General features: G+C 39.9%; 1 protein-coding gene across 1 annotated transcript in view; it reads right to left on the minus strand.

Moving 5' to 3' along the window:
• Positions 1–263: 263 nt before the first annotated feature.
• TMTC2 (transmembrane O-mannosyltransferase targeting cadherins 2) overlaps positions 264–25,069 on the minus strand; it is a 181,286-nt gene continuing 156,480 nt past the window's right edge. Inside the window, exons 11-12 of the mRNA XM_080971472.1 lie at positions 23,051–23,114; positions 264–3,909 (exon numbers count right to left, since the gene is read on the minus strand). Of these exons, the coding sequence (XP_080827598.1) occupies positions 3,730–3,909; positions 23,051–23,114 (244 nt within the window). The 3' untranslated portion in view covers positions 264–3,729. The remainder of the gene's footprint in view (positions 3,910–23,050; positions 23,115–25,069) is intronic.

Consider the following 25,069-nt stretch of genomic DNA (forward strand, 5'->3'; position numbering starts at 1 on the left):
GATTTTCTTATCTGGCACATAAACAATCATGTCTACAAAAAGGAAAGCCTACAAATCTTGATAATTTATACAAATAACAGTTCTCAAAAAATAAAAATTTAATTTAGTAAACTTGTGCTCTTTTTTTTAAGCACTGTCTGCAATATCCACCACAAATCCCTGAGCAGAGACAACAATTTAAACTTATTCCAAAATTGAAAGTTACAAATCCCAGCCCCATAGTGAAAATGTATGGAGGAACATGGAACAATCTTATTTTTTAAAAAAAAACCTTCCACCTGTCGTTGTTTGCAATGAGACAGACAATGCCACCATAAAAGTGTGAACTGTTTTTGTGCAATTAATGTGGAAAAAAAAGAATGAAACACAAGAAATGGAGAAGCTAGAGCAACAGTGATATGTTATAATCAGGAAGTTGTACTTGAATCTGAAAGCTGAAATTTGAGCCATGTGGGGATGCCAATTAGGCTGCAATCCAACACACGTGTACATAGGAGTAAGCTCATTGAAATCAGTGGAATTTACTTCTAAGTAGATATGCATAGGATTACAATTTAAAAAAGAAGAAGCGGTTTTAGAGGTAAATATAGCATTTATTCTTATAGCTGCTCAGAAATATGGTGTGGAATGATGGCTGTAGTACTAAAGACTGTAATATGTTATCATATGACTTAACCTGAAATGTTGAATTTCAAACTTGTAAGATTTTTTTCCTCCTTCCTAAACAGCAGTGTTTAGGCTTTCACCTTGAGCCAAGTCCAAAGGTCATTGATTCTGCAGAAGGTCAAAAAGTTAGAACAGAGGAGAGGGTTGTAAGACACTTGTAACTGATGGTCTATGATTACCAAGCTTGCTAAAAGAAAAACAAAGTGCATCTAATGCAAAATGCTATTACAAACAGTGACAGATAGTAGTTATGCCAATAGAGAGATATTGCAAGACTCCTTAACATGTATACATTAAGATAGCTGAAGTGATTAAACAGCACAGAATAAATGTGTTCTCAATTCCTTCTAAGCACCAATACAAACCTCAAAACATTTAAAAACACAGCGTGAAAAGCAAACTAGAAGGCTAACAACAGTTGTGAAACACTAGGTAATGACTTTATTTTTTGCTTCAGTTGAAAAATAAAGAGTGTCAACAATATATTAATCCAGAAGTAGGCAGCAACGGAATGATACTCAAGTCAAAGGAAACTTTCACATAATGGATTATGGGAGTTCCCTTAATAATCTTCATTTCAAGGGTATTCCATGATATAAGGCCAGGATACAAAAAACACATTTCGCAAACTGCAGCCCCACCTTCCATTGAAAATGGCCACTGAAACAAAAAAAGAGTTTCAGTAGCAGCTTGTGCTACGGCATGGAAGTAAAAAAAAATAAAAAAATTGCCCTCAGACATGCCTAAAATTGTTTTTCGGAACCTGGCCTAAATTTATGTCCACTTGTGTTGAAATGAATGTTGAAATAGATCCTATTATGTCATTTAAAAACCTGCCTACCCAATAAAAGAAGTTGGTAAATGGCCGAAAGAGCACAGATCAGTCTAATATGTTTTAAAATATTTTTTTAAAAAAATACAGATTGTAATAACTATGCCAAATGAACTGAAATGTTAAGGAAAATGAATGGTGCCACTTTATTGCGATAAAGAAAGAAAAAAAGATGCAATATTGAGTTGGAAACTGCACAAATGTTTTCCCCCCTGTATGTAAAAACGTTAAGCATATGCAAAAATAATTGGCAACCATTGTCAGTCACATAATCCCTTTCGGTCTAACACCCTGTGAATTTGCTAGATGCTAAAAGCATTAAATCCTTTTAGTTTCTTGCTGCCTGTAGCAAAATATTTCCCTTCCCACAAACTGCTGATAAATCTCATTGCTAACATTTCGCAAACATATTCACCAACTGCACACGTCTTCAAATTGTTCCAGTAACATGTAGCTGCTCCGTAGGCAGAGATGCAAGTAAAAGGATAGCATTCTGTTTTGACAGTAATAACAGGAACACGGCTGCACTGCGCGCTTCGGCACAAGGTAGCTGTGTATCAGCTTGATGCTGACAACTGTCCTGTTTGAGCCACAAGGCATGGTATATTCAAGCTAAAGGACTATACTGTGTGGATGGATGCAACCGTCGTCAGCATAATTTCAAGAGCAGTGCCACTGCCAGCTGGTCCTACACAGTCCCTTGCTCTCAAACTAAATGTGACAGTTCCCCCATGTTTCTTTTTCATGCGCCTGTCCCATTTGCATCTAAAGCGTGGTGTGTGTGTGCACGTGTGCATGTGTGGGACTCTCTTCTTTTTTAAAAGTTGCATGGTAGTAGAAGAAACTGAACCCTCTTCCTGCAAGGCATGGGCAAATCTAACAATTTTGGCTTTTCTCCATTTTCCATCTTTCCCATCTTCACATTTCTCCACATCAGATTGTGGATTTTTCTAAACTGCTCTCATGAAAATTCACCAGAATTTCAGTGCAAATTTCTCCTAATATTCACCTATTTGTATGTAATTTTACCTCAGAAACTTTTTTTTTTTTTTGCGCACATCACTTCCCCTCAGTTATAACCATTTTTGTGCTCATTATTTGGTTGTAGAACTGCATTGCAAAATTCGGAAAAGTGCCGATTTTGAAGGATGGCTGTGTTTTGGATCTGATTGTTCTGGAAAGTGTGAATTGTATAAGATTTCCCCCCATCTGTACTTCCTGCCTTGCAACCTGCCTTCTCCATCACTCGGGGTACTTTTTTTGCAACCTGATTCCAGTCCCAGAAGTGAGTTAAACTGGTATAACTTGCCTGAATCTTTAAAGCGCAATAAAAAAGGTGGCGGAGGAAAGCTCTCTGAGGAATGTTCAGCTCTCTTCTTCAATGCACACTTTTCATTTCAATTTTTTTTAGACCACTCCCACTTTTTGACAGGAACAAAGCAGCTACACAAGAAAACAAACATGGTTGTGTTTATCACATCTACAGCCTTAATTCTTCCTGCTTGGAGACATTTCTGTTGGGTGAGTGCAATGCTGCCCCTTGCTTTCTCCCCTCAAAACACAGCTAACAAGGTATTTGTTAACGTCTTCAAATAATGTTCTTAACAACAGGCTGAAACAAAATGTGCCCTTGTCAAGATAGATTGCAAATTGTGTTTCATCTTTCAAATGGTTGCACTCATCTGTGAAACAGATAAGCAGGCAGCCCTAAGGAGATACACAATATTAAGACAAATTGCAAACACATTGGGTTTTAGTATACATTTTAATGAATTACAGCCTCAGAAAATAACTTAAGCCAGTCTATATCCTTTACTAAAATCCCATGTTGACTGGATGGATGTTATATAGGCCAGCATGATTTTTCTACCAGAAACCACATGAAAATGAGCAATGTGAAAATGACTACGATGGCCTGGCAAATATGCTCGAAAGGGCCCCCATTTCAAGTGCTCGTTTCAAATCTAATTCATTTTTATGCTTGTGGGAGTAACTATCAAGTCCTTCATGAAACTCCTGAGAGAGTTTCCACCTTTCTCTCATTATCAAAATGTCACACCAAGAAGCAGCCCTGTAGGTTCTCCTAGCAGCAATTATAACCTTCAACACTTGCAGTGCAGTCCAACAAGAGCACTCAACAAAATAGCACCCTGGAAGTTGTTCTGGATTTGACTTCTTTCACCCTTTGCAAAGAAAGGTTCTGGGTTTCCCCCCTTCCATCTCATGTCAGGTCATGTTTTAGATGTTCTTAAGCCTTGTTTTTCCATAATATTCCAGAGTTTGCGTAGATTTGACTGTGTGATGACATCATCTGGTTTAAACTGAAGGGCATGGAGATAGTTTGATTCTGCCTCCAGAAGTTTGCCGTTGAGATGAAGAATTGCCCCCAGATTCATTAGGGCAGCTGGATACTGGAGCAAGAAAGGGGAAAGCAAACATGATTAAAAGTTTATTTTGTATTTTCTTTCTCTAGATAACCTTTACCAAAGTCTCCAAATTAGTCCTTCATGTTTTTTGTTGCCTACTTTCAAGGAAGCAATTTAACATGCATGCAAAGGGAAGAAGGGCAAGGGCTGATTTACTGCTTACCGCATTTTTTATTTATTTATTAAATTTATACCCATACTCCCAAAGGAGCTCAGGACAGCAAACAACAAATGATGAAACAATGAAATATATTTAAAACATTTACAGTTCAGATACAGAAAGGGTAAGATCTCAGGTCAAAAGACTTGTTGGAGGGGGAAGGACTTCAGTAGGTGCCAAAAATACATCAGAGATGGTGTTTGACTAATATTTATGGGCAGGGCATTCCGAAGGGTCGATGCCACAACTCTAAAGGCCCACTTCCCGTATCGTGTGGAACAGACCTCCTGAGAAGATGGTATCTGCAGGAGGCCATCAACTGCAGAGCACAGTGATCAACAGGGTTTTTAAGAAATGGTCCTGAGCTAGATAGGGCTTTGTGCATCAGACATGGCACTGTGTAGTGTAGACATGGGAGGGTTTTCGTCCCACTCCCATCCCAAATTGATGACCAAACAACAGGTATTACATGTAGTAATACAGGTCAGGCAGTGCCAGTCTGATGGCTGACGTGAGAGGTAATTAATTTTAAATCAACCCAAAGATTTCATAAATTATTGTAATAGCTAAAGGCTTGCTTATTTTGTTCCTTTTCAAAGTGCAAAGCTGATGATCATATTATTCTGATTAGTGTTAAGACAAGTGGCGTTTAACTGAAATCTGGCAATCAAAAGTAATTATAGACAAACATTTAAAAGAGTCATCCACAAAACCGTCTGGCATCCTATTCCATAAAATGGGTAGGAAATAACAGCAAAATTCTGCACCAGGCAAGGAAGTTTTCCTAGCTGAAATCTCATTAAAAGCTTGCTACCAAATAATAGGCTAGCAAAATTGAATTGCTGCAGCTAGCCAAGTTGTGACCTAAATGCATTTTTGGATCCATAGAGCTGAGTCCGACCAATGTCCTGTTCCCACTTTATTGTTTTAGAGCCTAAAATAAAGGCACTATTGCATGTAACTTGGTCTACACTGGAAGATATAATGAATAAGGTTAATTATCATTACACCACCACACGCTACTACCCAGAACATATCATAGACATATCCCACCACTACCAGTGTGAAAACTGATTGCCACTGAGATTCATGGCAAAACTGTAACTAAAGTTCAGGATGCACGTATTTCTTCTCTGCAGCTCAAATCCCACATGTACTTGCCAGGCAATTTCAAAGGAATTAGGAATGCCAAAGGAAATAACAAAGTTATAATAATTGGCATAGAGCTATAAACAACATAGTGTATTTCATGACGGTTAAAATATTGAAATAGCGCTTCCCTTTCCAGATGTTTATTGGATTCTTTGCCAGTCTCCCCCTCAATGTGTACAAAATATGAAGCTCCAATTGAGACAGGCATACGTATTCCCAGAAATCAATGGGTACCACCCAATGATGTTCACCCATTTGCACAGCCAAAATTCATTTACGCAATGGGACGTCTGGATTCTCTTTCTACCCTGAAGTTCTCCAAATCCTTTAGAGCAGTATTTTTTTTGGGGGGGGGGGTTAAGTGGCTGGTTTTCATGGGGAGAACAGGAAGGAGACTTCACCCAATATATGTATATAACTGGTACAGTCCTCTTTAATCCTGTTTTCTTCTTATTGGAAAATGAGGTGTGGAAGAGGAAATAAAGAGGTAAAGCAAAAGAATTTACCCTTTGCAAACCAAACCAGGTAACACTGGGCATATAAAACATAGACTACCATTTTGCTTTTGCAACATAAGCCTAAATTGTTTTTTCTCTCTCTGTCAGGGAATTAGAATTTAACAGTAGTATTACCTGCCATACGTGCACTATTTCTCAGTACAGCCAGCATGCCATTCTACTCAAACATTGTAAACAAGGAGAACTAATAAATGAATTCATAAAGTACCTTTATTTCCATGCAGTACACAACACCCTGATTACCATACTGCTAGCTCTGAAAGCAATCTTGTTTACATGTATCGAAAATATCATGCTTTTTCATTCTCAGCTCATGAAAGCAGGTTAAATATCAAATAAAGTGAAAACTCGTTTTAGATGTTATTTCAGATTATATTTACACGCTATCCTAGTTGACATTTGCAGCCTGTTTTCTCTATAAATATAGCTAATAAACCAGCAGCTTTCGTTGAATTGTAAGTTCTGAAGCTGACACAAATATCATCTGGCCCAGCTTTCTGCCCCAGCATAGATACTTCACAGAGCAAGTCATATCCACAATGCATGAGTAACTCACAATAAAGGAGATAATATCATAAACAGAAAACAAGGGGTACTTCATCTATGACACACAGATGAAAATAAAGCAAGACTTAACAAATCAAGCATCTCCCATGAACTGTCTGGAAATATGTGAAAGCACACCATTCTATTGGACAGGGGCTGAGGAAAAACGGAACACACCTCCAGAGTTGACAGCTAATTTTGTTTGGGTGAAAATCTCTTTCTCAGCCTAAGTGTGAAAATCTAGGAGGGCTGAATCTTGTCCATTCTTATCTGATGAAATCAACAGATTGAATTTTCAAGCAATCTTTTGCATGCAAGACCAATTTTGGGATTGGCTCCATTTTTCTGGAGCAACAACTGTTGTGACAGTAGGATGTTACAAAAACAGGACGCATTACAGAGGTGGGAAAGTTCATTTTGTGCTCGTTTCACTTCCTTTTTGTAAGGCATATCCTACGTTGAACAGAACCAATTCTAAATCTCTCCCAAAGAGAAAATACATTTCCCCTGTCAACTAATTCTCCAGAGGATCATGGCACTCAGAACCTCTGAAGGATGCCTTGCTGGAAAATGAGAAACAGCTCATTCTCAATATCAACATATTGTGAAGAGATGGGCAGAAGTGAGGAGGAAGTCCCTAACTTCAAGAGGCCTGTATTGGAGCACCAGATTAAAAGAAATGTGAGACACCTTTTAAAGATAAGAATTCTACTTGGTTTTTAAATCACGGACGTTCCTCATTTGTCTCTCTGCATATTTCACTTCAACCAAGAATGTAACAGGGTTCTCATGCGTCCAGAATTTTCCAGACATATCCAGAATATCGCATTCACCAGCAGCGTCCGGAAATTGGCTAAATGTCTGGGAAAATCTGGCCATATAATAGCCCATGTTGGCAGTGCTGATTTTGCCAATTTCCCCTTAAAATAGTTCAAAAGCGGAAAATGTTTTTGTGATCTTGCAAAAAAACCCCAAACCTTTCCTGTCTGAATTTTCACTGTTTGAAATATGGCAACCCTAGAATGTAATAAATTAATCACCTAGCTTTAGTAGATATCTTTCTGGGGGGTGGAAGTCATGTTTAACATTAGAAATGGGGAACTATGCAAATTGCTTACTACATCTCTGCAGACTCTGTGCTTGCCTGTTTGAAATATTATTTGTTTAACATTTTCACCCAGCTTAGACGTTTTCACCTCTGAAGGAAACAGTCATTCCTCTCCCACAGATGACACAAAGTTGAAAGCATCCACACAGCACCACCACGCCCTGGCCAAGCAACTCTTCCACATTGCTTTGTGGTGCGTGAGATTTGGCACTGGCACACTCTCTCTCTGTGGCTCACGGATGACAGAAGAATGGATGGCACCTGTCTGCTCAGGCCAGTGTTATCGCATTCTGCCAGCTGAACGCGATGAAGCCTCCGCCACAATTGCTGGGGCTTTTCTCCAAACACATAATCTTTGATTTAAGATAGATGAAGAAGCTTTACGGCACATGAGTGGTGCCAGTCAGCAGCTACCAGCGCAATAGTGTGGAACTCGCTGCAACCGCAGAACAAATGACCCTCCACACCACATGAAAGGAAACCCGACTTCTTCATTCATTTCCTTTTGGAGACGGAGGCTTTGCATCAAACAGAGCCAGCTGGAAGTCCTATTAGAGTTTTAATGGAAGTCTCTTTATGGCATTCTAGGAATTATTCCATTATTAGAGAATTCCCATCTAATCATTTGCTTAGGCTTTGGAAACTTATTGCCTTACTCCTCAGACTTTGCTGTGCTAGAAAAAAAGAAAACTGTTCGCCAGCGGGTGCGTGAGCTCAGCCACTTTGGTACTGTAGCAAATGCACATGATAAGGGTCACAAGCAAATATTGGAGTGCAACTGGTTCAGCCTAAGAAGTAAAACGTCCTTTACGCAACAGAATTTTAACAAGCAACAGGTTAAGGAGTGAACTAAAAGGGGAAATATAGCATTTGAAAGTACAGGCAACTTCTCATTTGTGTGCATGCACATGGTCACAAACCCAGAAGTGGCACAAATGGGGAGAAACGGCTGTAAAAGAGGGCAAAAAGGGTTTAAATGGTGCAAAAACAGTGTCTAGCAATCCCACGACCTTCACAAGTGCAATCCTAGGAGCCTTTGCACTGATGTCTGAGGCCTGTAGAGCAGGCTTCCTCAACCTCGGCCCTCCAAATGTTTTGAGACTACAATTCCCATCATCCCTGACCACTGGTCCTGCTAGCTAGGGATGATGGGAGTTGTAGGCCAAAAACATCTGGAGGGCCGAGGTTGAGGAAGCCTGCTGTAGAGAGTTGGAATTTGAGCAATTAGGTTTGGAGGGAGCAATTGTGGTGGAGTTGGTAGGTTTTTGTTTTTTCAAAGATTTCCAGAGGTTTAGAGGGTGTTAGCAGGCTTTTTCAATGGTGTTTCCAGTATACGCAATTTCACTTAAGTGTGCGGTGCCTCAGAACGTAACCTCCACATAAATGGGGAGTGGCCTATAGAGGCTAAAGAGTACACCCTGAACCCAAATTAGAATCCTTTGTGGAAGGACCACCTTTCAGGAATCAGATTTGTGTGCTGCAACAAGCATTATAGACTCCTAGGGATAGTTGGTAGTGCCATGCTCTGTTCCGCTACAGCAGGGGTGGGGAATTTAAGTTATTGGGCTCCAACTCCCATCAACCCTGGTGTTTTGGCTTTGCTTGCTGGGGCTGATGAGAGCGTAGGAACATCTGGAGGGCTTCAATCTTGCTGCTTCTCCTGTCCTGCCTTTTCTCACACAGTTTGGTCTCCCCACTTCACTGGCTGATTTTTATGTATTTCTCTTTTCAGCATATATGACCACATCCTGCATTCTCCATTCACTCCCACACAGCTCCTCTTCTGAACAATTCCTCATTTGCCTTTATACTGTCAGCCAACAGAACTCCATCTCTTCATTCTGTCTCCCTGCTATGTTCAAGTCATATACTCTATCACTCCAAAATGCAATCTTCTTTCCCATTGCCTCTGCTGTTCTCCATCTCGAACAGGGCCAGGGAAGGTCTTAATTTGTATGCTAACTCAGACTACCCTCGGGCCATTGACAATTATTTGAAATTGCTGCCTGAATTAGCTCCCTGCTTATAGGTAGACAATTACAGACACCACCACATACAAGGCCAAACTCCTTGCACACCTCTGTTAAATGCTGAGCGTGTTCTGAATAGGAAGACAAACATGCATTGCTAGTCTGCTGCCCATGTGACAATTACTACCACAGAGAAAAAATTCAAGAAGATGCCATCGGACCAATGGTCCAGGCATTTAGTCCTTTGTTATTTCCTGGCAGGGGAGGCCATGCACAACAAAAAATGCACTGGGTGGCTAACGTTTTGTCTAAGGTCCATTCATGGTACCTGATGTTTGAGCGAACCTGAGCTTAAGCAAAGGTTCAGCCAGTATGGAAGCAGGATCTGCAGCAGATATGTTGTGATACTGGAGGGGTGCTTAAAGCTAAGAGACTGCTCATCAGCAGGAGCTGGGATGGGAACTCAGATGCAACCTGGGCCCCAGACATAAATTCAGAGACCCCAAATTAGGGATACCTAAATGAGACCTCTGGGACGCGGGTGGCGCTGTGGGTAAAACCTCAGCGCCTAGGACTTGCCAATCGCATGGTCGGTGGTTCGAATCCCCGCGGCAGGGTGCGCTCCCGTCATTCGGTCCCAGCGCCTGCCAACCTAGCAGTTCGAAAGCACCCCCGGGTGCAAGTAGATAAATAGGGACCGCTTACCAGCGGGAAGGTAAACAGCGTTCCGTGTGCTGCGCTGGCTTGCCAGATGCAGCTTGTCACACTGGCCACGTGACCCGGAAGTGTCTGCGGACAGCGCTGGCTCCCGGCCTATAGAGTGAGATGAGCACACAACCCTAGAGTCTGTCAAGACTGGCCCGTACGGGCAGGGGTACCTTTACCTTTACCTAAATGAGACCTAGAGACGCGGGTGGCACTGTGGCCTAAACCAGTGTTTCCCAACCTTGGGCCTCCAGCTGTTTTCGAACTACAATTCCCATCATCCCTGACCACTGGTCTTGCTAGCTGAGGATTATGGGAGTTGTAGTCCAAAAACAGCTGGAGGCCCAAGGTTGGGAAATGCTGGCCTAAACCACTGAACATCTTGGGCTTGCTGATCAGGTTGGTGGTTCGAATCCCTGCAATGCGGTGAGCTCCCGTTTGTTCGGTCCCAGCTAGCTAGCCAACCTAGCAGTTTGAAAGCATGCAGTGCAAGTAGATAAAAAGGTACTGCTCCGGTGGGAAGGTAAACGGTGTTTCTGTGCACTGCTCTGGTTTTGGCAGAAGCACCTTAGTCATGCTGGCCACATGACCCGGAAAAACTGTCTGCAGAAGTGGACAAACGCCAGCTCCCTCAGCCTGTAAAGCGAGGTGAGCACCGCAACCCCAGAGTCGTTCACGACTGGACTTAATTGTCAGGGGTCCCTTTAACTTTAAAGGAGACCTATAGGGAGCTGCTATCCAACATTTATAGCTAGCCCCTCCTCTACCTGTGTGACCTGCGGAGTTATAAGGTACATTTGGTCCCAATCTTGGCTTTTCCGTGTTTCTGAGGATTGCCCTTCCTGAACAGACCCCTGGCAGCAAGATGTGAATCTCATGAGTATTCAGCATCATTTGGAATGGCTGGGAAGAGGTGATCCAGCATAACCTTGATGTCCATTTTTCATGGATGCACCTTATGCCTTGGAATCCATGAGTTTAAATATAGATTTAATTTAAGAACTAGTTAAGGGGGCTCACTGATGAACTTTACTGAAGTGAAAAATCTTCAGGACACAGAAACGACTTTAATATTTGAATACTGAAAGTTCCCTTCAAAAAAACATGAAATGCAGAGCTTTTAAATACAAAAGAATGAAAAATAATATATTGTTGTTAAATTGTGTGTGTGTGTGTGTGTGTGCGCGCGGGGGTGCTTGTAGGCATGCCTTGGTGGGTGGGATGGCCATTAAATGGAAAGTCAGATTTCTCGCCCTGACCAGGAATGAATGGAGGGAGGGAGGGATTTCTGCATTCCAGTGCAGAATATGTGATTAAAATATGCTGGCAAGATATCCGACTTCCTCTCTCTCCCCTTCCCCATTTCTAACAAGTTTCTCTCTGGTAAACAAAATACCCTTGTTTGCTGGGTGAAACAATCAACATGGTTTAGTGAAAAAAATAAAAAATAAAATAGAGGTCAAATCTCCTCACTCTCCAAAACTGATTGAAGTGTCATTAGTTCACATCAGGCATGCTCAGTCAGGTGGTTTTCTTTTCTTTTTAAAGAACAAACAGTTGTAAGGCCTTTGCAGCTGAATGAGATTTAATGCTCTGAAAAGCACGCTTCCCAAATATTTTAGCCGTGTCATTAGACAGCTCCCTCTTCTAAATATAAAGAGCAACTGATCTCCATTTGGAGGTTTCAGCTTGCTAATTGAAAACATGCACAGTGGCTTGATAAAGCGCAATGAAGTAATAAAAGGAGAAAATGAAAAAGATTTATCTGCAGGCAGCATCACCGAGCATGAAAGCTCCTCATGGTGGCCCTGCTTCATCTTGCCGATGACCAAGTTATAATGTGCTGTCAGGCCTTTTAATCCTCCTGTGGTGACGGCAAGAATTTTCACTTGAACTTTTATTACTGATGTCACTGTCATGCTGCAGTGTGCTATTTTCCAAAGCAATCAAAATGTCAACAGCTTCTTTTTATTGCTAAAGAGAACTGTGCACAGCTGAATCATTTCGGATGTGGCATTTATTTTTTGACAAACCCCAAAGTGTTACCTTCAGAGTTAGACTGGGACAAAGAGGCTGCCCTTGAGGTTATTGGGGATGCTACTTTAGAAAGAAGGTGCCGATCCCCAACAAGGAACTACAACACACAAATCCTGACCAGGAAAGCTGTCTGCAAACAGACGCCAGCTCCCTGAAATGCATGAGCACCATAGTCAAGTTTGACTGGACTTAACCGTCCACGGGTCCTTTACCTTCACCTTTACCTGCCTCTGGGTGGGAATCTGAATTTTAAACAACAGGAAAGCACAGAAAGAAATGCTCTGTACATGATGGAACTGTTTGTAACGATCTTTACTTCTGGACCATCTCCTTTCAACAGATAATGGATAGTTGACATACAACCCTAACAGGGAGAAGCATCTTGGAACTGGTTTAGTCTACTTTACTTTTTCAAGTTACCATATCCAAAGAGAACAGTTTCTTAGCACCATGAAATGAACGTCATGCTTTTTGGGTTCTGATCCTCCAAACTTTTCTTCCAACTTGGATTATATATATATATATTTTTGCGGGGGCGACTGTTGTTCAAATATACTCAACTGGTGAAAGCTATTTGCCATTTACATTTGTACAAATTTCTTATGTAATGGATTATATACTGGCAAAGTATGAATACAAAACTTTAAACTACTAAGTATTACATGGCAGCCTAGGAATCCCCAGGGAACATTTACAGTAAAAGTAAGCCTACAGTTTTTGCAATAGCTATGCACTGAGAGCTCTGATACACAGTTAAATATACTCTCCACAATTATTCATTCAAGCCATATGGAAACCAAGCTGCATATTTAAAAATATTATTTCATTAGTATAATAAAACTTACCAAACAATGATAAAAGCTATATTTTTTAAAAATACTGCAGCTATTTTTTTTAAATACTGCAGCTATAATATTTTTTTTAAGTAAAACTCTAACGTATGTGTTATGGACCTCACAAAGTGCTTATAATTAAACTCCTCTGGCTTTCTAAACCAAATACTTTCAGGATTATACAGCCCATAATTATTGCATGCAATTGTCAAACCATTTGGCGTTAAATGCAAGCATATTCAAATCACTGATTTTTTGTTTATAGGTCTCAAGCTGTGCTTTCATTCCTAAAACCTGCAATTCAATCATTTTCACATCTAGCAATTTGTTGGATTTATCAGACAGTAGCTTTTTTTCTAGCAGCTGAGAGTTCTATCAAATGAAAGATGTGATTCAGATCAATGGCAACCTTGCAACTTCTGCAATATCTGACATTTGATGCCATAAGCTGTAATAGCTTGGCAAAACAAATACCAGAGGTAGAACGGAATGACTGCGAGCCAGTATGATCAGAGACACGCTGATCCTGGGAAGTACACGAACTGCAAGATCATTTGTATTTGTATTATGCAGTTCTGTACTCTCACTTACACAAAGAATTTCAAGTTGCTATCGTACTTCTGATGTTTTGAATATGGTTCAAATTAAAACAAGCCACCGAGAAAGGAGTTAGGTTTATGAATTATTATTGTTCTTGTTATTTATTAATTTATGTACCACTTATAGGCTTCTACGCAGTTTACAGCTTTAAAATCAATTATTCAAGCCGTACGTAATTAAATTCCACAATAACAACTCCATAAGCACATTAAAGTATGCTTAGTTAAAACAGACAAGCCCATTAAAAAAAGTGACAATGAAAACGGTTTTTAAAAAAGTAACATTCTAAGATCAAATGCAACCTGCCAATAATCAAGAATTTCCACAAATCCTGCGAGTACAACTAGCAGTCTAGTCCATGGGTAGGCAAACTAAGGCCTGGGGGCCAGATCCGGCCCAATTGCCTTCTAAATCTGGCCTGCGGACAGTCCGGGAATCAGCATGTTTTTACATGAGTAGAATGTGTCCTTTTATTTAAAATGCATCTCTGGGTTATTTTGGGGGGGCTGCCTGGTGTTTTTACATGAGCAGAATGTGTGCTTTTATTTAAAATGCATCTCTGGGTTATTTTGGGGGCCTGCCTGGTGTTTTTACATGAGCAGAATGTGTGCTTTTATTTAAAATACATCTCTGCATTATTTGCGGGGCATAGGAATTCGTTCCAAAAAAAAATTAGTCCAGCCCCCACAAGGTCTGAGGGACAATGGACCGGCCCCTTGCTAAAAAAGTTTGATGGCCCCTGGTCTAGTCCATCAAAACCGTTTCTGTCAATGAACATGATAGCTTCATTGCAAGATTCCTCTCCAAGCTCTACTTTCATTGATATGTTCTCATACTCACTTGAGGCTATGAGGAGAAAATAGCTAAATACGCACACAGGAACAGATGAAGCTGCCTTGTGCTACGCCAAACCATTGGCCCATCTAGTTCAGTACTGTGGCTCTCCAGGGTTTCAGGTAAGGAGCCTCTCCTAGTCATATCTGGAGATGTTGAGGCTCACACCTGTGACCTGCATGCAGAGCTGATACTCTGCTACTAAGCTACAGCCCAAATCTTTGTAACATGCTAATGGCCAAAAACGTCAGAGGCATTGGCCCAAAGCTGCTCTGCCATTCACATCACTCAAATTTCCACCTGACAGTTCCCACCTTTCGCTTGCGTGTGGAGAGCAATTCTCTGTTTCTGTCGCTCTCTGTAGGAGAGAGAGAAATGTGGTGTGAGAAAATGCTCTCTGTGTTCTCCAACCAGGGCATTGAGCAGAGCTCTCCAGAGTGCTGCTGACCACTTTAAGCAATGTGACTGCGCGGCAGAAAAACTTGGGCAGAGATGATTAATTGAGAGCTGACAGTACATGACAGGTGCATCTTTTGTGATTCAGGAAAAGCTTTGTGAAGAAAGGCACCAGGATTGGGAAAGGGACAGGGACCTGAGCCGGAATCACAATGATTGTCAACATGAATATTCAAGAACTCCATGAATGGACCACTGTTTGCATTTCCAAATGCAAACTACAAAACAGAACATGGCAGTGATATTTATCAAATGAAACAGTTAGTAGTAATGTGACACCTGAGGTAACAGCCTTTAAACAGACCCCAAAGACTTCTCCCTCCCCTTCCCCCAACCCCATCCTTTTTACTTACTTTACTGCTGGCCCCCAACACATAAAATTTTATCTGATGCTGCTTTTATTATGTTATCTATTCCATTGTTTTTACTATTTTTATCATAAGATGCCTTGGGAGAACTTAGTGTAAAGGGCGGGGAAGAAATTAAAAAAAAACTGAAACAAACCAAAACATGAATATACATCAGTTCACTTTATGTCTTTTTAAAATTTAGGCCAATCAAGCTAGAAATGGTCCTAGGTTTTGATTTAAGTTAAGTGGCAACCTTGATCTTCGTACTCTCTGTCCATTAAGTTAAAGTCTATTGTAGTTATTTCAACAGAAAAGTACTATTAGCTTAAGGTTACCAGACATCCCCGGGTTTACAAATCAGTCCCCATATAAAATCAATTGAAGTTGAAGAGTGTCCCTGGATTCATTGGAAAAAATCTGGTAACCTTATATTAGCTTAATCTTGCCCTGATAAAGAATGTACAATAATTCCATGAATCTGACAAAAACTGGAAGATTTTGAGGTTAGGGGTTTTTTGTTTTTTGTTTCTGAAGAAGAAGAAGTCAATTTGCAAGATAAATTTGAGCCCCAGGGCAAGGCAAGCATAGAGAGTTAACCCAATAATTCCCAACCAAACAGACTAGTAAAATACATACTCCCATACAGTATGCAACAAGCCATAAAAGCAGAAGCTATGAAAAAAGTTAATTTCCTTCACATCATGTAATGTATTGCTTTAAAAAAAAAAAGCAAAGTAGTTGTGAAATATTAAATATAAAAGGCAGGTGGGATAGCTCAGTCGGTAGAGAATGAGACTCATCATCTCAGGGTTGTGGGTTTGAGCCCCACACTGGAAAAAAAGATTCCTGCATCGCAGGGGGGTTGTGACTAGATGACCCTCACGGTCCCTTCCAACTCTACAATTCTATGGTCCTATGATATCAACTATGCTCCAGCTCTAAACAGTGTTCTCCAGATACACCAGAGGTGCTGGCCAGCAACCAAGCCTTCAAAACATAAAGGTGAGAAGGACTGAAGAGCTACTGAACAGGATAATTTCCAACCATAACACTGGAACATTTCAATGCTATTTAAAGGATGTGTATTTTGTATGCCATTCCAGTACACACAGGTGGAGCTGAGCTCCTGGTCAGCAGCTTTTGAACTAGCTGCTAATTTCTTTTCCATGTAATAAGATCACATGGAGAGACTCATAGTATCTGCATGTGGTTTTCCAATTAAATTTTTCAATCGTGGCCTGTTTTTCATGTGCCCTTGCTCTGTTTAATGTAGTAATTATTTTTTAATTTGGCCAGTTGCCTAATGCCAGAGCAGCGGGGTCCATTATGAAAAATAGTGACATACAGCAAAAAGAAAACAAACTTAACTGTTTCAGTTCTGAAGACGTTTACACCAGTAAGGGGGGGGGGAGCAGATGTGTAGCACTCTACTGTAAGGAAAAGGTATCGGGGAAAAGAAAAGTGGAATGTGGACTTAAATATATGACTAGGATAGCCACATTTCTTGGGACCAAGTTCTCAAAAACAGCAAATGAAGAAGTAAATTGTTTCTAGGCTGTACCCCTCTTACAGAATTAGAAGATACCTCCAGGGTCATCTATCCCAACCCTCTACAATGCTGGGATCATTGCAGAATGGTGGGTGGACGTTCACACAATTGAGTAATACCACCTACAGTATGAGACTATACAGGCAAGATTTGTTCATGACAACTAGGCCTTAGAGGGAGTGGTTCAGGATGCCCTTTGAAATCAGACTGTTGCAAATAGAATATTTATGTATTTAGAAGAGCTCTGTACCACTGTTTAGAGCAATCACCTCACAAAATGGTATCTAGTCCATAAAAAGTCATCAAAACATTTAATATGACAAGAAAAACCCATTACATTTTAACAACAACAACAACAACAGACTAAAACCAAGCCTAAACAATAGTCTCCGCTATCCTGCATAGCCAATGTGGTGGTTTTTAGAGTGCCAGACTAGGCCCCAAGGGCCCAGGGTTCAAATATGAACTCATCTATTAAACTCAGTGGGTGACTTTAGGCCCGTCACAGCCACACAGTTTTACCTACCCAATGGGGTTGTTGTAGGACTTAAATGAGGAAGGGGGGATCATGTTTACCACCCTGAACTCTTTGAAGAAGAAGGTGGGATATAAATTCAATAAACAAACAAACAAACAAACTCCATCAGATACTACTACACTAAGCATTTGTCTCTTACCAAACACATTGGTTTATTTATTAAATTTCTATGCCACCCTTCATTCTAGGGTCACAGAGTGGTTTACAATATAAAAACACAAAAAATACATATACTATAATTTAGAAGAAAGGGTTTAGAATATTATCACAAAAGCACACTAATGAACGAGCAGTTAGATGACGCTTTGCTTTAAAAGAAATCTCTCCATCATCTAATCAATTAATGGGGCTGTTTTCGAAATAAGACTTAAAATACTCTACAAGGGGTGAAAATCTAGCTGGATTCTTTTTAGCAGTAATTCAAATAGATGGTTTTATTTCTGAAATGCTGATGTACTGCTGTGACCTCTATATTTTGCTGCACTTTATTTTGATTGACACTGAGGGGTACATTCAAAAGGCACAGACCACGGCTCTGGAGAGAAAATTATGTGGGCATAATTGTTATAGGATTATGAGTAATTGGTGAGAAATAAAAAGCACAGGCATGTGCCCAATTCAGTCTACACTTCCTATTCAAGCATGACTACATAGCCATCACATTTTAAAAGTTATGAACAATCATCCCCTTAGCCTAATGACTACTCATAACTTTGTATGTATATTATCTCATAACTTTCAAATGTATTATCAAATAAGGTGCAAAACAAGGCAAGAGGAACTCTGCTATCTGAGATGAAAAGTTTATCTAGTCTAGAATCCTGCTTCCTAGAGCAGCAAACCATGAATAACTAAGAAATATGGAAGAGGTCCTGCAAAGCAAAAGCCTTCTCCTGCTGTTGCACCCCAGCACCTTGTACTCATAGATTCACAGAATTGCAGAGTTCAAAGGGGTCACAAGGGTCATCTAGTCCAATCCCTTGCAATGCAGGAATATTTTGCCCAACCCAGGCTTGAACCCACAACCTTCCGATTAAGTTTCATGCTCTACCAACTGAGTTATTGGTCGTTGGCATATTGCCTAGGAGATCCACACAGCTATCATGATGAATAGTCACTGACTGATCACACCAAGAAAACGAAGGCAACATACATAATTATTTCAGCACTAACTATGAAGTGGATCTGGCTGAGAGGCAGGGGCTGCTGGCTCATGGTCGCGGATAAGCTTCACAGCTGAGTGGAGATCTGAACCTGGGTCTCCCCAGTCCAGATTCTGATATGCTAACAGTTACACACACTGGACGCTCTTTTAAAATGGTTGGAGTAAATTTGGCATGATCAATATTTCTCCTCAAAGCACCCCCCCATGACGAGGGCTGCTTGATTCAGGCTGGAGAAAAGCACTGCGGACTTTTAATTAGTTGGACGCGTAATGAAATAGAAAGTGCCATCAGTTATGAAGACAGCACATGATAATCATTATTAGGAGGTACCGCAATCCGTTTCTTATTAAGAGGGTTATTAACATAGCATAGTTTCCTAGTAATAGAAACCAGAAAGCTAGGCAAAAAGTTGCTGGGAAATTCCATGCGTGGCAGAGACCTTTTATTCTTTTGTAAGACTGCCTTTGTGCAATACAGCTTGACTGCTTTACTTGCTAGACCTTTGAACAAAAAAACACATTTCAAGGTGCTCAAGATATACTGGCCATTTACATACATGGAACCCTCAAGCTGTAATTACTTTCCATCTCCCAATAAAGCTATACAGTGTAGGCTGCATTTGTTTTGCCCAAAGCTAATCCCAAGCCTCTCATTTGGGTGGGTGGGTGCACACTTGTGTGTGTTGCTACAGTAAGATATTCAATCAAAGCTTTTTGAAGTGGTAGAGTGGAAACAGCTGTATCTGACAAGGTGTGAAGGCGTAAGTTTATAGCTGTCAAAAGTTGAAGTTTGTAAGCTGGACTGATATGAGACCAGGAGGTTGATAGCTTGTAGGCTGTGGCATCTTCATAAGGAATGCACCAAGGTTGTGGGCTAAAAACTCTATAATCTAGTAAGCTTTTATTTGATATTCTAGAGGCCAGACTTCAAAGCGCCTTGTTAAGAGCAGATGTGTGGGTAGCTTCAGTAACCTTCTTTTGAAGGTTTTTTTTTAGTTCATACGTAAAAAAAAACCAGACATTGAATGTTGCCTCTTTAGAGAACTACTGCTCCATCCAACAAAGACATAGGGTTCACTTTGAAGATGCGAGTTAGAGAATCACAGAGTTGGAAGGGATCGCAAAGGTCATCTAGTCCAACTGCCTGCAATGCAGGAATCTTTTACCCAACGCAGGGCTCAAACCCATGAGCCTGAGATTAAGAGTGTCATGCTCTAGCAACTGAGCTATTTGTGTTTTTGAAAAGGTCATTAGAATGAAGGAAGTTAGATTTTTACAAACTAGCCTAATATATGCTTTTAAAGTAACTAATCCTGGTTTCTAAACATACAACAAGAATTACCAGTAAGGTCTTGTCCCTGAGATGAATACATTGAGGAACACTACAAATTGTGGTGACCAAAAAACCCAGATAAACTTTCTTTGAAGAGGCATTTCTATCAATCATAGAGAAATAATACTTTGCAACAGACTACATGTTCCGATAATGCCGCTAAAGGTTCATATGGCCACAAATTTTCTGAGAATGAGCAGAATTTCTACGTTCTGCTCTGCAAAGCTTTGGTGAAGACTAGAATCAATACATTAAGAGAGGTTGACACCAGCACTGCCAGCCCCCCGCTAGGCCTTCCATACTTTATAGTTTTAAGAGCTGGTTGAGGACCTTATGCATTATATCTTGTGCTGCCCCTTATATAATGAAGCAAGAGAACAATTTTTAGCACCTATAATGACAAGGTCCCCTGGCCAGAACCCCTCTGACATGATTTTATATCTCCTCGCAGACACAAATAAGTATGTGACCTGGTGTGTAGCACCCCTTTGCAACTGCCACTAGGAAAATTAGAGCAAATTATATAGCCAAGATAGCCACCAACTGTAAAGGAGATGAATTTATCTGACCCTATCTACATCAAGCTATATTCTATCTTTATCACAAACTCTGAATATAATTGCACATTGTATTAATTAACATTTTAAAAAAATATATTAGTGGCCATGTGATAATTTTAGCCTATAAATTTTATTGTTTAATGTATTAACCTGTATATTAAGGTATTTTTATAGCTCTGTTTAGAATAGGTAATGTCTTGATAATATAAATGTTTTAAGTTTTTGTATTAATCCAGCATATTTTCTTTTAATTGTTGAATGATTCTGTGTACATTGTGGCAGCCTTTGGCTATGCGCAATAAAACTGACTGAGACTGAATCAATACATTCTGATCTGCAAAAATGTCCTCATCCATTCATTTTGGGGTGGGGGGGTTCAGAAACTCTTTCCTATAGGTACATAGAAGCCAGCAAGTAGGAGGAAACGGAAATAGATGCCAATTTACAGGTGATTTAATACATTATGCAGGGACAAATCTGGGTTAAGTATTGAGTGTAAACTGAACAGAAAGATGTTGCTGCCTAGTATACCTGTCTTATACATGTGCTTGCAAAAATGTATTGCATTCACACTGTACATTGTGCTGTGTACTCTTGGACTTAACTGTACACCTAAAAATATAATATATGAAGTGACCTTAAGTCACCTGTAGTCTTTAACACTTGCTACTAACCTATGCACACTTCCAACAATTTATTGTATTACTGTAATAAATGAGTTGGGAAGAAAAGGCACTTCCTTTCTTCCCTTCCACATCTCAATTTAGCCAGAAGGAATCAGTTTCACTGACAAAAGCTCTGGGCAGAACATCTGAAGCGTGGCATTATAAACCAGCAATATCCTATTATTAGAGTGCCTATTTCTGACATCTAACACCAAGTATCCTTTCTTCCCGCTCTGTAAAGCTTTGTAGCATTTTATGGCAACTATTTCAGTCAAAACAAGTTAGTTGAATAGGATCAATCATTCCGTCTATTTCTGATGTTCAAGCCAAGAGTGCTGTGGCAAAAATGGGATGACATACAAGGAAGACAAATGATCAGGCTTGGGGGAACCCTAAGATTTCCAGAAGCACTAAAAAAAAGTAAAATATGTGGGAGGGGGGATATCCCCTCACACCAAAACACCTCAGCTAGTACTGAGCATGCTTAATGGCTACAGAATGAAAAAAATTTCAGCAGGGAGTCCGGGGCAATAGATGGAGAGGCAGGAAACCTCAATAGCAGCATCCCACACTACTATATTAAACAATGATGCCTAAAACTTAATCCAGGAATGAAGCACTTATTCAATAACAAATACATTTTTTAAAAGACATTTTTTCCTTTTCTTTTTAGAAGTGTTTCTAAACATTTTAATGTTACTTACAAAAAACAACAGGAAAAGCAATTCATACACATGAAGCATGAATTCCACCTTCAACATGAATTCTATAGTCAAGCTTTCTCACGCAGATTGGAACTGCCCTGCATTTCCCTTAAATGTGTGGTATTAAAACCCTGGCAAAAGGTACATTAGCACAGTGTAAAATAATGATTAATTGAACAACCTGTAGCTATCCACAGAGTCATGCCCACTCAAGTAAAACTGGACTGAGAGAATATGGTGAAATGGAAGAGGTTGTTCCACCCCTAGCAAACAGGGTGGGGGGTGAACTGTTTTTCAATTTGTTTCCATTTTTTCATAGTATCATAGATCTCATAGTTCATTCACCTGAATCACATGTTCAGAAACATTTCTGTTTCTATTAATCTGAATTGCATTCATTCACTAGTTAGTTTTTTCCATTGGTTTCCAGTGAAAACACCAAAGTTACAGGCAGCAGAATAGAAGGCCCAGGCAATCCTCTGAAACTATGTCAATAATAACACCCCCTATACAAGACATGTCAAATTTCAAACAGATGGGGCAAAGGGGGCCTCTTATATAGGCAATTATATAAAAATTGATCCTATAATCTACCCATTAATTTCAGGTGGAGATAGCTGAATTTCTTCTGCCTGCGACTTCTATATTTTTCATCCTATTGCCTATTTTTAAACATACTAGTACCCACTCCCTCACCAGCACATCAGAATTGCCACATTTCAATTATGTATGGAAAAGGATCCTCGTGTTATCTATAACCTTAAAAAGAAGCAAACAATCTTTTTTCTATCTAAAATAAATAGTGCTTTCCATTATGTCAATTTCACTGCTTTCCCTTTCACCCTTCCCTGTGACCTCTCTATGAACTGTAGATAGCACTGCAGTTTATTTTTTCAGTGCTAAATAATGCCTCTGGTGTAAAGCAATTTAATAAAATTAACAAATTTTCAATCCATTTCCTTTCATTTTCCCTCCAAAAACTAATGAATACATTGGCGTTCATGCATGTTGTTTTTCATTTGTTTTCAGCAACTACCTATGCTTTTTAAGATTCAAATCTAGGCCAAGAAGCTGAATTTAAAACATACAAATAGTAAGCGGAAAATTGAGCATTTCTAAACACTGCATCAAGATTCCTGTCTGCAGCAATTGATTTGACAAATGTTAAAGGTTTCATCAGAATATTAATAATGAATAAATTATCTCTTAAATTATCCTTTGCAACATAGGCTTAGAGATCAAACAGTCACAAAATTAAATTATCCTCAGGATAGCACGTTTTCTTGCACTACTATAAGCATAGCAGGCTTGAACTGTGCATCCCTCTCTACGGAAGTACTTACATGAGGTCTCAGCTCAGCTGCCATTTTATAATACTTCTCAGCTGCTTCATTGAGGCTAGCTTGTCTATTGGAACAGAAGGGGAGACAATTAAAGTTCAGTTGAAATCACATCAGGAACCTACAATTCTTCAGAGGGGGTATAAATATAATTTTTTTTTACAATTAATCAACAATAATGATATTATTTTAAAAATAGGCAGTAATAACTGCTGCAAACATTTAATGCAGATCCATGGTTTACATCTCTACACCTTAGAGAGATAGATAGATAGATGATAGATAGATAGAGCGATAGATAGATGATAGATAGATAGATAGATAGATAGATATAACTTTACATAGTTTTCAAACAAGCTGAAATTGCTTTGTGATTTAACTATTTGCTAAATAGATTTTCAAGCAGAGCAAACCATATTCATATCCGGGTGGAGCAACAGATTAATTAAAACCACAAGGCTTGCTGGAAGGCACGTGAGTAGAACTTGGGGGGGGGGGATCAGCTGCACTGGGCCATTCTGAGAAGGCTGTATCAGCTTTGGATACAGCAGTTCCACAATTGGTTCTTCTCCACCCAGCCCTCATAATGCCCCGTTTCAGGATCCTAAACTTGCTAGCTTCACAAACCAGCTTGTGGTTTCAGCTTGTGGATAACTCGGATAAGACAGACCTCTGTCTTATCCCAACCCCTTTCCAGCAGCACATATCAGAGGTTAGGTTTGCTCTGTAAGGAGATTTAGCTATTTATTACTGCCCACTAGTTGGCTTGAGTGGTCTCAATGATTGGAAACTGTTTAAAGGTAAATTCACCTATTTAAAAAGTAACTTCTTTCTCAGAGATAAATTACAGAACTGGTGCATAGTTTAACAAGAGAATTGATTTCCAAAACTTGGTAACTGGCAACTAAGAGAAAACAGGACAACAAATTGATTACTCAGAAGTTAATAATAAAAAAGACCTGCCCTCAGGGAAGCAGGTTTGGAAGATACCATTTTCCTCAGGCATAGTATGCTGAAAAAATGGACAGCATTTGATTCCCCACCCCCTTTGTAGTGCATTTGTTTACCATTTACACAAATGGAATTTAAGAGACACCTACAACAAAATGAATGTTAAGCTTCTTGCTAAAACTATTTTAGCAATGCAAACAAACCACACAAGCTTGAAGGAAAGTAAAAGAAGCCAGCTGAGCATTAGAGCAAAGCTTCCTGAATTAGTCCCACGGGTAATTCCGGCCAGTCAGGAATCACACAGTAGATTGTACAGACAATGTTTCTGGCTCAGTAAACCATAGTTTATGAAGTATCGGATCAGTGTGGTCCTCATTTCCCTTATCCCAGGATGTGTCTGCTCTTGCTACATTAAAACTCTGTTCCTCCTTAGGTCCAGGATGAAGAACTGTGGTTTAATATCAATTTACAAACCAGGATCTGAAACCACAGGTTACTAACCAGGATCTGAAACCAATGTCAAACTGACATTTCATCACACTTCCTCGTTTCAGAAAGAATGATAAACTGTGGTTTAATTAATCAAAGATTTGAGCAATAAAGCCAGTACGCAAGCAGAAGACACAAAGGGAGGAATGAAGGCAGATTCATGGCCCCAGTACTTTTTCCCAGTTTGGCAGAATCTCCTTGCTTGATAAAGGATAAATGCACTTGCCCTTAAGCAGAGGGTATGACTTTGGCTGGCACTGGGACATTCCAGCTAAGTTATCATATTAATGAAATGTAATCATGGATGCAGCAGCAAGATTAAAAAGCAAGATAAATTAGTGGTGAATGAAAGAAATGAAACCCAAGAGACCTGTGATCTGCTCTTCACTTTATTTGAGAGCTATCTGTGTGGAATAGACCAGACAGATCTTCTATAGGGTGAAAGGTAGCTTCTTTTAAGTATGTGTGAAGGCTCTGGAGACCTCAGAATAAGGACTTTGGCAGCAATGGCAAAGAACATCACTTTCTGAGTCACTGGGTCAAACCCAAGGCAGGCAGAGTTATTATCCTTTTTTCTGCTGT

This window comes from Podarcis pityusensis (genome assembly GCF_964106645.2).
Source record: "Podarcis pityusensis genome assembly, chromosome: 10".
Classification (NCBI taxonomy): domain Eukaryota; kingdom Metazoa; phylum Chordata; class Lepidosauria; order Squamata; family Lacertidae; genus Podarcis; species Podarcis pityusensis.